The 13,594-nt window shown below is 68.3% G+C and overlaps 1 protein-coding gene across 3 annotated transcripts in view; it reads left to right on the forward strand.

Moving 5' to 3' along the window:
* ADGRB1 (adhesion G protein-coupled receptor B1) overlaps positions 1-13,594 on the forward strand; it is a 67,272-nt gene that overhangs the window by 30,506 nt on the left and 23,172 nt on the right. For all 3 annotated transcript variants that reach the window (XM_047073828.1, XM_047073827.1, XM_047073829.1), the window contains exons 17-18: positions 6,098-6,239; positions 13,361-13,464. In XM_047073828.1, the coding sequence (XP_046929784.1) occupies positions 6,098-6,239; positions 13,361-13,464 (246 nt within the window). The remainder of the gene's footprint in view (positions 1-6,097; positions 6,240-13,360; positions 13,465-13,594) is intronic.

Here is a 13,594-nt window from a genome sequence, read left to right on the forward strand (position 1 = left end):
GGGAACGGGGTCGGCGGGAGCCTGGCCTCTGAGGCCCGATCACTTTCTTGCAGGGCTGGGGAGCCCAGGGTCCCGGCCTCTCCGGGGACCCTGGCCGCCTGGGTGGGTGGAGGGGGTGAGGACGAGAGTCCAGACCGTGGGGAGAGCCGCGTTTCCGGGGCAGGCGGGCCCGCTGTGCCAGGAGGGAGCGGGGAGGCTGGCACCAGGCGTCGTGAGGAACGAGAGCGGCCACGGGTGCTGTGGCCACGAGGCCCAGACGCTGTCAGCACCAGGAGAGGCGGCCCCACAGGCAGGAGCACGGGCCTCACCTGGCGGCTCACTTAGCAAGACCCAGGTCAGGCGGGTGTCCATCCCCCTGGGGCTACGGGTCACAGACACCAGGGTCCCCTCAGGACCACGGGTGTTGTTCCCAGGCCCTGAACCAAGACAGGATGGGGCTGATGTGGGCCAAGCCCCGGGGGCAGCAGATTCAGCCAACCCTGCTGGTTCCCACAAGCTGGCAGCAGACAGGGGCTGGGCACGGAAGGGGCGGGGGCGCTCACGGAGACCTCCCAGAGGCAGCAGGGGCTCTGGGGACCCCTGGAGGACCAAGTGAGTCAGCCAGGGGACGGGAGGACATGTGGCCAGAGGCACCGGCCACAACCAAGGCCTGGAAGCAGGAGAGGGCAGCTGTGTTCTGGGTCATCAGCGGTTCCCGCCGGGCCCAGGGGGCTTGGGAGTCATGATGAGCTCTGGTTGCTGGGTGAGGTAGGACCCAGGAGGGGAGCCTCAGCACAGAAGCAGGGCAGGACCCGAAGGAGGGGTCAGGCACAATGCTCAGGAATTCATAGGCTATCCCGGCAGGCTCCCTGGAGGAGGAGACTCAGCACGAGCCTTGATCTATGGCTCAAAAGTCAATAGGCAGAGGTGGGAGGTGGGCCTCCTGATGGGTGAGGCATCCTTTAGCAGGGCCTGTGCCTGGCATAGTCGGTTTGGGGAGCACAAGTCGAGGCCTGGCTGTTGAGGACCTCCAAGGCCAGGCTGAGAAGCCTTGAGGAGCCCCTAGAAGCCCCCACCTGCAGAGACACTTTGCCTGCTCCCTGTTGCCCCATCCGGCTGTGCTGTGCCACTCTGGCTTCTTCCCTTCTTCCTGTTGTGTGGGAGGACACCCGTGAGTCATTTACACTCTGGTGCGAATTAGCCCATCAAACCCCAGGGGACCCTGCTGGGCACAGCCCTGTAACAGAGCCGCTTCGTGGGCTGGCAGGAGGCATCGTGAACCAGCAGCGAATGCCCTGGTTGGAGCAGTGGACGGGGGTGGGGGTGGGGGCTCTCGGCACACCCTCCCCATCACCGTCCCCTGATATACCATGAGAGCGCCAGGCCTGCGGGCCGTGTGTCCCTGTGTCTCCCCGAACAGGGTGCTGGGTGAGGATCTGTGCCCACTTCACAGGAGGGGCGCCTCAGCTCCGAGTGGCCAGGATGGGATCTGCCCAAGGGGGGACCGGCCTTGGCTGCCCCATTCCCCCCTCGTGGGCTGAGCCTCCTCCCAGGGTCTCTGACACCCCTTGGCTCCCACCCACCCTGGGGCCCCGGGGAGGTGCCTTGGGGGTGCTGCCTGAGCCAGGCTGGGGACCAGGCCCGTGGCGGATGGGAGACAGCCTGTCTTCTCTGAGGCGCTCTGGCGTGGGACGCAGGGACGAGGTGGTGGCCCCCCACTGAACTAAGCATGAAACGAGGTGGGGGTTTGCACTGGGAGCTGGGGTCCAGCGCCCAGAAGTGGCCAGAGGGGAGCCCTGGAGGGTCAGAGTGCTGGGTCAGCTCAGGGAGGGTGGGGGTCCTTGAGGGAGGAGGGGGTTGGGGGAGCTTGAGCAGAGGACGACGTGGCGCTGGCACTGTGGGGGGCAGCGGCCACAGTGGCCGGGAGATTCGGTGGGGGTCCCACCAGGGTGGTGCCTCGGGGGGCGGCGAGCGGCGGTCAGACTTTGGTGCCGTTTACACGGAGGCCAGTGGGGTCTGCTGAGTGGCCGGCTGCAGGTATGGGAGGGAGGCGGCGGGGCCTGGAGGCTGACCTCTGGCAGCGAGAGCTTAGAGGGGCAGAGGGCTGTCCCACCCCCACTGCGCGCCGACGCCGAGCGGCTGGGCCCGGGCCTGCCCTCCCAGAGGAGGAGGCCGAACAGGACCCCGAAGCCGTGAGCAGTGTGGAGCGTGTGATGGGAGAAGGTCCCCGAAGACAGAAGCTGTGGGTCAGGGACGGCCTGGCTGCGGGGGCTGGGAGCTGGCCGTGGCCATGATGGCCATGGTAGCCGTGGTGGCCGTGGGGGGCCACAGGGGCAGAACCAGCCTGGCCTCGCAGCACGTCGGTGGTGCGACCAGGGAGGCGTGGCTCTGCCCTGGGAGCCCTGGTCTGATGGAGGAGACATAGCCGTTTTAGGGGAGCCCTGATCCGAGGGGCCCAGCGACCCCCTCAAGCCAGGCAGGGAGGGGCTCCTGCTCTAACCCCTGGACCCCCCTGCCCTCCTGGTCCTGGGAGGTGCCACTGCCCCAGCTCCTTCTGTCACCCTGGGCCTGGTGAGGGGAGGGGCAGGTGTCAGTGACCCAGATTCCTCAGGCCTGGGCTCAGGGAGGTGGGGGGTTGGCTCCATGACCCAGTATTCCGAGTTTCTGAAGCTCAGACAAGAGGCAGCAAACGGTCTCCCAGTGCGGGCGCTGTGTGCAGGAGGAGGCAATGACCTGCCCGTGTTGCGGAGATGGGAACAGGTGTCCCCGAGGCAGGAAGGATTCCGGTCACATGTGGCAAGAGCTCCCAGATGTTGAGGTATAAGGACATGCCTCCTAGAGGTTTTGCCGCCAGAAGGGCCGAGAACTCCCTGGCCTTTCCCAGGTCGGGGGGTGCCTAAGATGCCGATGGGGTGCTCGGGTCAGGGACCACCCAGCCACCTGTCTTGCTCGATGTCAGTCCTTGGCTGGTGTGAAGGGCAGCACGGCAGGCTTGGCTGACCATCGGAGCAACCTCTTTCCCTGGCCTGGGCTGGGGCCTTGGGCGGGCCACCTCTCTCTCTACTCTGGGCTTCAGCTTTTTTATCTACACAGTGGAGCTGGGGGTTACCGCAAAGCTTAAAATAAAACGCACAGGGCGCGGTTATTATCCATGTGTGAGAGGGAGCCGGAAGACGGTCCCTGTCCCTGTGCTGCATTGTCAGGAGCCCAAGGCTGATACAGGCCACGGGGGCCTGCCGGAGCCGGGGAGAGGCGCAGCCGAGGGAGCGTGCACCCTGGCCCTGTGGGGTCTGGGTGAGCCCCAGCCCCCGGGTTCCAGGTCCGGTGCCTTCCAGATCCGCCACCAGCTGCCGGCCTCCTGGACTGCCAGCCCGAAGGGAGGTTCTCTGAAGCGGGCGTGGGTGTTTTCTTGTGCCCTCCGTGGCCCGAGGCTGCCGCCGGGCAGGCAAAGTGGGCAGCGGCCCCTCACCCCCTCCTCTGAGAGGCTGATAAGCTAATTAGCGTCCTCATCAGGAGCCCTTCGAGGCCATTCTCCCGGGAGGTGGCCTGCAGCTATCAGCCTGGCGCCCTGCAGACTCTCCAGCACCGGCTGGGAACCTGCCAGGCTGCCGGCCCCAGCCAGCCCGACTCCTCTCACCCCAGGCCTCAGGGAGCTGTCCCCGCCTGGTCCTCCCAGGCAGAGAGCCGGGTTCCGGGTCTCTCCCCCACCCCCACCCCCCTGCCCGACTCTGCTCAGTGCACGAGAGCAGAGGCAGTGTCCGGGCCTGGATCGTGAGAAGCACAGCCGTGACCCGAACCCGGGAGGCCGGCCACAGACGCCTGCTCTTCCGAGCAGCTGCCGGGCTAATGTCACGGACGAGCAGTCGGGCTCTGTCTCCAGACGGGAACGGCCTGCGGGACTCTCTCTCGGAGCGCGTTGCCTGTGCCGTCGGCCGTCTCGGGGTCCGGTCAGCGGCTTGCGCTTGGAAGGCTGTAGCTACGCATGCAGCCCCGGGCGTGAGAACAGGCCGCTCCTGCTAGGAGCGGGGACAGACGGCAGGAGCAGAGGCTGGGGTCAGCCAGGGCCTCGCGCCCCGCAGCCCTGTCCTGCGCGGTGCTGGGGGACGCAGGGGGGGGCGTGGGGTGCACCAGGGCACCCCAGCGAGGCCCTGACAAACCTCTGGCCAATGGTGTGGGGAGGACCAGGCTGGACCTGGGGTGTCACTGGGAGCTCCGGGACGCCCTTGGCATTCCTGCCATCGCGTGTCGTCGGTTCTCGTTTGCGGTGAGGGGTCTTTCCCTCTCGGGAGGAAGGAAGAGGAGACGCGTCTGCCGTAGCCTCAGTAGGCTTTGATTTTTGCCCCCCCCCCCCACGCTCCCCCGGGGCTAATGGCAACTCCTGTTTATTTTATGGAGGGCCCCAACCCTTGGGGGCGTCCTCTTTTCTCACTGAACTCAGAGACTGAGCAGTCTGGCTGGAGCACAGGGTTGGGGGTGGGGGCCCCCGGGGCCACAGAGCCCCGATGCAGCCCGCAGAGCCTAGGGCTGGCTCCTGGGCCTAGCCCCCTCTGGCCCCAGTTTTCCTCCAACGTACCGAGGGGGCGTGTCCTTCCCCGAGGGAGGAGAACGGACAAAGGCCCAGGCCCTGGCTTCCGGCCCAGCTCCGAGTATATCCCTTCTCCCCTGGGCCTGAAGCTCTGGAAGGGGGTTGTGTAACATCTCCAATTCCACAGACTCTGGGCTCTCCGGTACCTGCAGCTCCGGAGCCTGAGCACCCCCGCAGACGCCAGCCCTGAGCCGGGCGCCTCAAGAGTGTTCACCCTCTGGGCTGTCCTGCCCCCCGGTTTTAGAGCTGAGGGAGCGAGCTAGGGCTGAGGACGGGAACCTTCCCGAGGTGACACAGCTAGGACACAGCTAGCAGAGTGGCACTCGGGGGGTGTGTGTGAGTGTGTGTGCGTGCACGCGCGCGTGGTCAGGGTTCCTGTGGGGAGCACTGGGCAGGGAGCGGCTCGGCCCCCAGCCTGCCCCGCACACAGGAGAGCTGGCTGGTGGGGGGGAAGCAGGCGAGCGGAAGGTTCTGGAGGCATTCGGTGGCTCCCTCGGGCTCCGAGGAAGTGGAGCTGAAGCGGGACTCCCGGGCAGGCCTTGGGAAGACCCTCGCTGCCGAGACCTAGAATGTTCCCCGAAAGTCCTGGGGGCAGGCACGGGGCCCGAGTTACTTGGGGAGAGGGCAGGCCTTTTGCGGCTCCGGCTTCAGACGCAGGGCACGCGCAGCTCTGTGGGGCCTCAAGTGCCGAGTTGCAGTCTGGCCCCCTCAGACCTCCCGGAGCCCCCTTCCCCAACCCGGGGCCCGCGCCCCGTGGGCGCCTTCTGCCGGGCGGCCGGCAGGCAGAGGGAAGGCAGGCCCAGCCCAGGACCAGGTGTGCCGGCCGGAGGCTCCTAAGTTCCCGGACCCGCGGGCCGGCCTTGAAGGGTGGGGGACTCGCATCCACAGCGACCGGTGCGCAGAGCGCCGGAGTCCTTCAGTCCCCGTGTTTAAATGGCAAGGCGCAACGAGGGGCCTCTAGACAGCGGGGAAGGCCGTTCTGTCCCAGGCCTCGGGCGGCGCACACCGGGGGGGCGACCAGCCCGGCGGAGGTGGATGCGGGGGCGGGGGCGGTCCCAAGGTCACCAGCGCCGCGCCGGGCTCCGGGGGCGGAGTAGCGGGGGCGGCCCCGGCACCCCTCCCGGCGCGCCCCCGCCCCGCCCGCCGCCCCCGGCTCGGCTCGGGCTCGGCTCGGGCTCGGCTCCGGCTCGGGCTCCGGCTCCGGCTCGGGCTCGGCTCCGGCTCCGGCTCCGGCTCCGGCTCGGCCCGGCTCCGGCTCCGGCTCGGCTCGGCTCCGGCGCTGGGGGCGCGGCGGGCGGGGCGCTCTCCGGGCGCGGGGCCAGGGCCCGGCGCCCCGCGCTCCCGCGACTCGCTCTCCCGTGGCTCGGCGGCGGCCATGGGGCGCGGGGCTCCGGGGGCCGGCGGCGGGGCGGGCGCGCGGCTGCGGGCGCAGGTGCGGGCGCGGGCCGGCGGGGACAGGGGGCCGGGCCGCCGGCCGCCCGCCGCTCACGCCGCCCCTGTCCCCCCCTCCCCGTGTGTCCCGCCCCCCCCCAGGCCCTCCTCCCCCGCCCCCCCGCAGCTCGGGCCCTGGTCGTGGCGCGGCTGCCGCACGGTGCCCCTCGACGCCCTCCGGACGCGCTGCCTCTGTGACCGGCTCTCCACCTTCGCCATCTTAGCCCAGCTCAGCGCCGACGCGGTGAGACCCCGGCCGGGCCGCGCGGGGGCGACGGGCGCGGGGGGCGCGGGGGGCGCGGGGCGGGCGCTTCCGGCGCAGGACTGGCGCGGGAGGGGCCGGACTCATCCCTGCCCGGGGCCGTGCGCCCGGCCGCCCCCCGCGGCCTGGCCGGGGGCCGGCCTCTGGAGACGGCGGGTGGGAGCCGGGTGGGTGGCGGTGTGGAGTTGGGGACTGGCCGGGGAGGGGCTGGGCACCTCTCCCCTCCCCCCCCCCAGTGACTGATGGGTGAGTCTCCCCCACTCTCCTTGGGGGCTTGGGGCCTTGGAGGGAACCGACCCTTCGGGGAGCCGGGCAGGCTGGGCCCAGGCTTTTGGGGGCCCGGAGGGGAAGGCTTGGCCTGGCGGAGCTGGCGTCCCCCTCAGCTGGGGGGCAGGGTCCTGGCCCGCCTGGGAGAGGGAGGAGCTGCCACCTAAATGGGAGACCTTCCCCAACCTCCCCAAGTAGACCCTGGCCTCTGGAGGCAGCCGTGTCCCCAGGTAGGAGTCCTGGAGTGCCTGAGGGTGCTGGGTCTGGCCCCGGTCCCCAGCCCTCCTGGGGAAGGCCCCATCATCTCAGGGGCCTCCCTTTTGTTCCCGTGATTCTTGTGGGGGCTGCCGGTTTCTATGGCGACGGCATCTGGGGCCAGCTCCCAGGCTGGAGCCCTGGGTGCTGGGCTTGGCCCACTGGAGCTGATGGGCCGTCTTGCCCAGTGCCGGGCTCCATTCACGGGGTCCCAGGAAGCCCCCCCATCCACTGGGCCCCCCGAGGAGGGAAGGGGCTGGGGTCTTTGCCCACAGAGACCCTGGGTCCAGGCCCGGTGGGGAAGGATCACTGAGCAGCAGATGTGGAGGACGGACCGTGGGGAGGGGGGACCGGGCTTTCCTGGGTGTTTGGGGTAGCAGGCCCTCGTCGGATGGGGGTATCACAGATCTGCCCTCAGGAACCCCCGGGTTCCATGTGGAAAATAGCTCCAGGCCTTTCTGGGAATGTTCTGCCCACCACCCCCTTTGTCCAGTGGGACGTGGGTTCGGAGAGTGACGTTGTCAGCCAGGGTCCCTGATGGGGATGGAGCTGGACGGACAGGACCTTAGAGGTCATTGCCGTAAACCTTCCATTAACAGGCAGGGAAACTGAGGCCTGGGGAGCGTGCCCTCAGGGTCTACAGCCTTCCTGGGGAAGGCCCTAGGTCCTGGGGCAAGTCTGGCTGGACGGGGGTCTCTGCTTTTGGGCCTGACCTCAGTGTACCCTCCCCCATCCGGCTGTCCCTGTGACAGGGCTGTTGGTGTTGCTGGTTCTGGGCCAGGGTCCTGCAGGCAGGAGCCAGGGCCGTCCGGGGGGGCTCCCTGGAAGAGGTGACTGTCTGCATAGGTAGTCGTCAGCGCTAAAGCAGCAGGCCTCTTCTGTCACCAGTGGGGTTGGGGGCTTTCTGAGACCCCTGCGAGGCCAGAGCAAACAGGACCCCCAGGTGGCTGCTCGTTCTCCGGAGCGTGAGGAGGAAGGCACGGGGCAGGGGAGGGTTCCGGAGTGGGATGCGTGCCTGGAGTTAGTGTTGAAACCCTGGCTTGGCCCTGACACACGGTGACTCTGGCCTGGCCTTCCACCCCTCGGAGCCTCTGTTTCCCCTCCTATAGAACGGAAGTGGCCGTGTGTTACTCAGGGTGACTGTGAGGGGGCGACCGGTTGATGGGGGGGGGTCTCCTCCACCAGGGTCTGCAGCGTGGGAGGGCCCCCGTGTGCTGCGGACAGAGCCTCCCACAGAAAGGCGGTGTCCGGGCCGGGGGCCGAGCTCCAGTGAGGGGTGGGTGGTGGTGCTGTGAAACCAGGAGCGGAGGGCTCGGTGTCCCGGACTTCTCCCGGAACACCGACCTGCGCCGGGCGCCTCCAGGCGCAAGCGTCCGGAGGCCTCTGTGCCGGGGCGGGCAGACGGGAGCACAGAGTCTCGGTCTGTGAACAGTTTGCGGTTTTGTTCGCTAGGGGGGGTCGGCAGCTGCGGACCCAGCGTGTCTGTGTGCGTAACGGTGGGACCCCGTCCCTGTCCCCCTGAAAGGAGTTGAGGCTGAAGGCACAGGAGCTCTCCCCCACTGGCCGCGGGACCGAGGGCAAGCTGCCTGGCCACGGCGAGCCTCGGCTTCCTCATCTGTAGGACGGTGCCAGAGTTGGTTCTGCCTGATCGTGTGACCCCCTCAAGGGCATGGGGTGAGCTCCGAGTCAGAGCGCCAGAAGCGCTGGGGTGGGCTCTACCCCCACCCCCCGTGCTCGCCTGCCAGCGTCTCCCTCTCCTTTCCCGGCCGGCTCTGGCCCCAGCGAGGGGTGACCCCAGAGATCCTGAGCGGGAGGGACTGAGCTGCCGTGCACCCCATCAGCCCGTCCGAGCCCTGTGAGTGCCTGGGGTGCGGCCCGTGCCAGGTCTAGTCCCGTCCTGGAGGAGCACGGGGCCCGATGCGGGGGACGGATGTGTGTTCAGACAGGCGGGGGACACGGCAGCAGCCTCCTTCCCTCCTGGGGGGGGGTGGTTCGGGAGGCACGCATGAAGAGGAGGTTTGGAGTGGGGCCCTGAGGGGTGAGCAGGAGTTCAGCAGCTGAGCTTGGAGGAGAGGAGTGACAGTCGTCCCGGGCAAAGTGAGGACGGCAGAAAGCAAGCGGGAGACGAGGTGGGGCTCAGAGGGCAGGGGTGCGGACGCCGTGGCAAGGCCGGGGCTGGGGCGAGCTGGGGCTGCGTCCTGAGGGCAGTGGGGAGCCGGGGGGCTGTGGGGGGGGGCTGGAGAACGGTGTGGGATTGGTGTCTTGGAGGGATCCCAGCGGGAGTGGCGGCACAAGAGCCCAGCTGGCAGGTGGGGTGGTGGCAGAGGTGGGCTGGGCTGGGCTGGGGCGCGATGGGGTTGGGCAGGCGTGGGGATCCGGGTCTGAGCAGGTGGACGCGCCGGGAATCCTGCGGTATGGAGTGGCCGCGAGGGACTGGAGTCCAGAACCGGGGCCAAGAGATGACGGTATGGATGGGGTGCTGTGATCACACCCCAGGAGCCAGGGACAGATGAGATCCCAGGCCAGGGCGAGGAGGGAGGGGAGACAGGGCCCAGGCGTCCCCCGCTCCCGCCCGAGCTGTGCGCGGAAGCAGAATGTCAGATGCCCGCCGTGCCGCTGACCGCTGGAAGGCTGAGTAACTGCTCTGAGTCACATCTGTGAGGGGGCGATGCTGTCTGCCTCCGAGCTGCAGCGGGGACCGAGCTCCGTGAGATATTCACAGCACCCAGCGTGGCCTGGCAAGCACGGGCTTCTATAAAGCACGGTTGTTGCTGGTGGTGTTCCTGTGATGTGCCTGAAACCGTGTTCCTAGCCTCACCAGGGTCAGGGCTCAGCCTGTGACTGGGGTCAAGCCTCAGTGGGGCAGGAATTAGGCTGTGGTGGCGTGAGGACTTATTTACGTGGGAGCTGTGAGCCATGGGTGGTGTTGGAGCAGTAGCAGGACAACAGAGGTGGCGCCGGAAGGAGGAAATCTGTGTTTAGGATGCATCAGATGTGCACACGGCTGGGGAGAAGATTGAAAGCAGGGAGCTGATGTGGTAGAAACCAACGTAACCACATAGACGACAAAAGAGAGAGCCCCTGGGTAGGGGGAGGGCCGGGACCCTGGAAAGTCTCAAAAGGAGATGAGGGGGCAGAGAGATAAGGGGCTGGCTCAGACTCAGTGTTCAGGGAGGGTCTCTGTGAGGTGGTGACATCTAAGCTGAGGGAAGAGCCAGCCCTGTGAAGGTCAGAGGAAGAGCACTGGGCAGTGAGAGGAGCATGTGCAAAGGCCCTGGGGTGGCACCGAACTTGGCTAGGGAGCCTGTCTCCAGCAGGAGGCCGGCTGGCTTCTACCTTTTCTCTCTCTGTGTGTGGGTTGGAGCCAATCTCTTGCCCCGGAGATTTCTAATCTGGCCCCCCACCCCCCAACAAGAGCTAGAGTTCCCTGGGACCCCTGCCCACTCATCCTGTCCCCCTCTCTTCCCCACGTCGTCTAGAACCTGCGGGGCCGGGGCTGTCAGGAGTGACGGATGAGCCAGGGGGAGGGGGAGGGAGTGGGCGGGCACGTGGCTGCCAGGCCTAATGAGGGCAGATGGAGGCAGATGGCCACGGAGGTCGGGGCCGCAGCCGGCCACGGAGCGGGTGTGAGCCACTTGCTTGGCCACCCGTGACTTGCGTGGCCAACCGGACTTCGGGGTTACCTGGCAAGTTCAAGGGTGCGGGCCGTGGCCTCGAGCCCCCGCCTCCCTGGGGTCCTCCACCTCCCTGTGTGGACACACGAGTTTGTGTGGGAGCTGCACCCTGGGTCATGCCTCCAGGGACTGCTGGCCGCTTGGCTGACCTTGGACGACTTTCCTCATCTTCCTGGAGCCTGCCTTCCCGTGTCCGTTCACCCAGCCGGCCTCATCGACTGAGCGTCCGGGCCGGGCCTGGCCCAAGGGGGCTCAGGAACACGAGGACACCGGCTGCAGGGACAGCCAGCCTCCCCCAGCAGGGGGACCCAGGCCGGAACTGAAGGGCCTGGGGGGCGGGAAGTGGTGTTTCCAGTGTGGGGAAGGGCCGTCCAGGCCGCAGGAACAGCACGCACGTGGGTGGACCCCACGCTGTCGGGTGGGCGTGGGTGCCCTGTCCGGGGGCTCCGACTCTAGGTGCCTGAGGAAGGCGGGAGGCACCATCTGCGGGCAGAACTGCGGGGCTGGGCCTTCAGGAGCCAGTGGAGTGGGGGAGGCCCGGTGCAGCGTGCCGGGCTCAGCCGGGCTCTGAGAGCTGCCCTGAACGGTGTCGGCCGAGTCAGCCTGGAGCAGGGATAGGAGTGTCCCCCTTAGGGTGGGGGCCCCTAAGCAGCCCCTTGTCCCCCAGCCGTGCTTTCCTGATCATGTCCCCAGCACACCCGCTCCCCCTCAAGCCCGGAGGCAGCGGGCCGGGGAGGGCCCGCAGAGACCATCCTCTTGGGTCCCTCCCGCCGAGGAGCCGCGGTCAGTGCTCAACAAGCGTGCCGTCCCCCTGCCACGTGCCAGCATGCCGCTTACCAGGGTGCCCTGCCCGCTGGGGCTCGGCGTGGCCCTTGACGCGGACGTGTGGGCCGGCAGTCACGCGGGGGGCGGGGGGAACACGTGGTGCGTGCGTAAGCACGGACCAGCTAGGCGCTCAGGGCTGCGCTGAGCTACGTGGGGGGGAGAAACTGGTCTGTTTTCCAGCCTGAGGCCCCTCTGAGAGGCACCAGAGGCACCACCACCGACATACTGGCAAGGGTGTTCTGGGCAGAGGGACCGTCTGGTGCAAAAGCTCTGAGGTGGGAACAAGGAGGCAGCCAGGTGACGGGGCAGTCTCATGAGGCGGAGGCAGAAGGTGGGCAGGGCTAGGCCCAGTGGCCTTGGGAGCATTCACAGTTTGGGGGTGGGGCGTGGGTAGGGAGCACTCTGAGCGGGGCAGGGGAGCACGCTGAGCGGGGCAGGGGAGCACTCTGAGCGGGGCAGGGAGAATTCTGAGCGGGGCAGGGGAGCACTCTGAGCGGGGCAGGGAGCACTCTGAGCGGGGCATGGAGCACTCTGAGCGGGGCAGGGGAGCACTCTGAGCGGGGCAGGGAGCACTCTGAGCGGGGCAGGGAGCACTCTGAGCGGGGCAGGGGAGCATTCCGAGCGGGGCAGGGAGCACTGTGAGCAGGGCACTGGAGCACTCAGTGGGGGCAGGGGAGCACTGTAACGGGGCAGGGAACGCTGTGATCAGGGCAGGAGAGCACTCTAAGTGGGGCAGGGAGCACTTCCAGCAGGGCAGGGGAGCACTGTGAGCGGGGCAGGGGAGCACTCTGAGCGGGGCAGGGAGCACTCCAAGGGGGGCACAGAGCGCTGTAAGCAGGGCACGGGAGCATTCTGAGTGGGGCAGGGAGCACTCTGAGTGGGGCAGGGAGCACTCCCAGGGGGGCACAGAGCGCTGTAAGCAGTGCAGGGGAGCATTCTGAGCGGGGCAGGGAGCACTGTGAGCTGGGCAGGGGAGCACTCTGAGCGGGGCAGGGAGCAGTCAGTGGGGGCAGGGGAGCATTTTGAGCGGGGCAGGGAGCGCTGTGATCAAGGCAGGGGAGCACTCTGAGCGGGGCAGGGAGCATTCTGAGCGGGGCAGGGAGCACTCTGAGCGGGGCAGGGGCGCACTCTGAGCGGGGCAGGGGCACACTCTGAGCGGGGCAGGGGAGCACTCTGAGCGGGGCAGGGAGCAGTCAGTGGGGGCAGGGGAGCATTTTGAGCGGGGCAGGGAGCGCTGTGATCAAGGCAAGGGAGCACTCTAAGTGGGGCAGGGAGCACTTCCAGCGGGGCAGGGGAGCACTCTGAGCGAGGCAGGGAGCACTTCCAGCGGGGCAGGGGAGCACTCTGAGCGAGGCAGGGAGCACTTCCAGCGGGGCAGGGGGCATTCTGAGCGGGGCAGGGACGTGGCCTCTAATGGCATTTTACAAAATTCTCTGGCCACCACTTGGAGAAGGGCTGTGGGGGCCAGGGCAGGGGTGGGGGTGCAGATCAGCGGGCCAAGCACGGTAGGTGAAACACAGGGACCTGGCAGAGCAGAAGGGACGTCGAGGGAAGAGCGTAAAGCCGGGGCGCCCGGAGGGGCTGCGGGGCAGCGGTGTCGGCGGAGGGAACGGGGTTCGAGGCAGCGGAGGCTGGAGGTGCCGGTCGGATGCCGGTCGGATGCAGCGGGAGCCAAGGGGCCGGTGCAGGGAGCCCCGCGTTCTGCTGTCGGCTGGCCTTCCAGAGGCGTGCGGGCTGGGAGAGCTGTCTGGGGGGGGGGGGGGGTGTGACCTGCCTGTGACACGGGGAGAGCCTCCTCTGGAATCGGGTGGGGGCGGGAGGTCTGTGAAGCGTAGGCAAAGGCTTCGTCAGCAGGTGACTGTAGCTACGCCAGCGAAGGCCCCGCCTCCAGCAAGAGAGGAGAAGCCCCTCACGGGACTGCCCAGGCCAGGGGTAGGGGCAGCACGGGGTGGGGGGGTGGGGAGTGCTGGGGGTGCAGAGGGAAGGCTCCACCCTGGCTCCCCCGCCCCCCAGCCTTCGGGGCCACAGAGCGCCCACGAGGCCGGGCCCTCACTCCGCTTTCTCCCGCCCCGGAACCCTCAGAACATGGACAAGGGGACCGTGCCATCGGTGACGCTCATCGTGGGCTGTGGCGTGTCGTCCCTCACCCTGCTCATGCTGATCATCATCTACGTCTCCGTGTGGAGGTGCTGCCTGAGCGCGGGCAGGGGCCGGGGTGGGGGGGCCGGCCCCCGTGGGCCCCAGGAACGCCGCGGCCGGGGTCAAGTCTTGTCCCTTCTTCTTGGAGGGCGGCCACGGGGACAGGCTGGTCCAGAG

Source organism: Lynx rufus, unplaced genomic scaffold, assembly GCF_022079265.1.
Source record: "Lynx rufus isolate CCGP_SWC_20201006 ecotype Redwood Valley unplaced genomic scaffold, mLynRuf1.p SCAF_12, whole genome shotgun sequence".
NCBI lineage: Eukaryota > Metazoa > Chordata > Mammalia > Carnivora > Felidae > Lynx > Lynx rufus.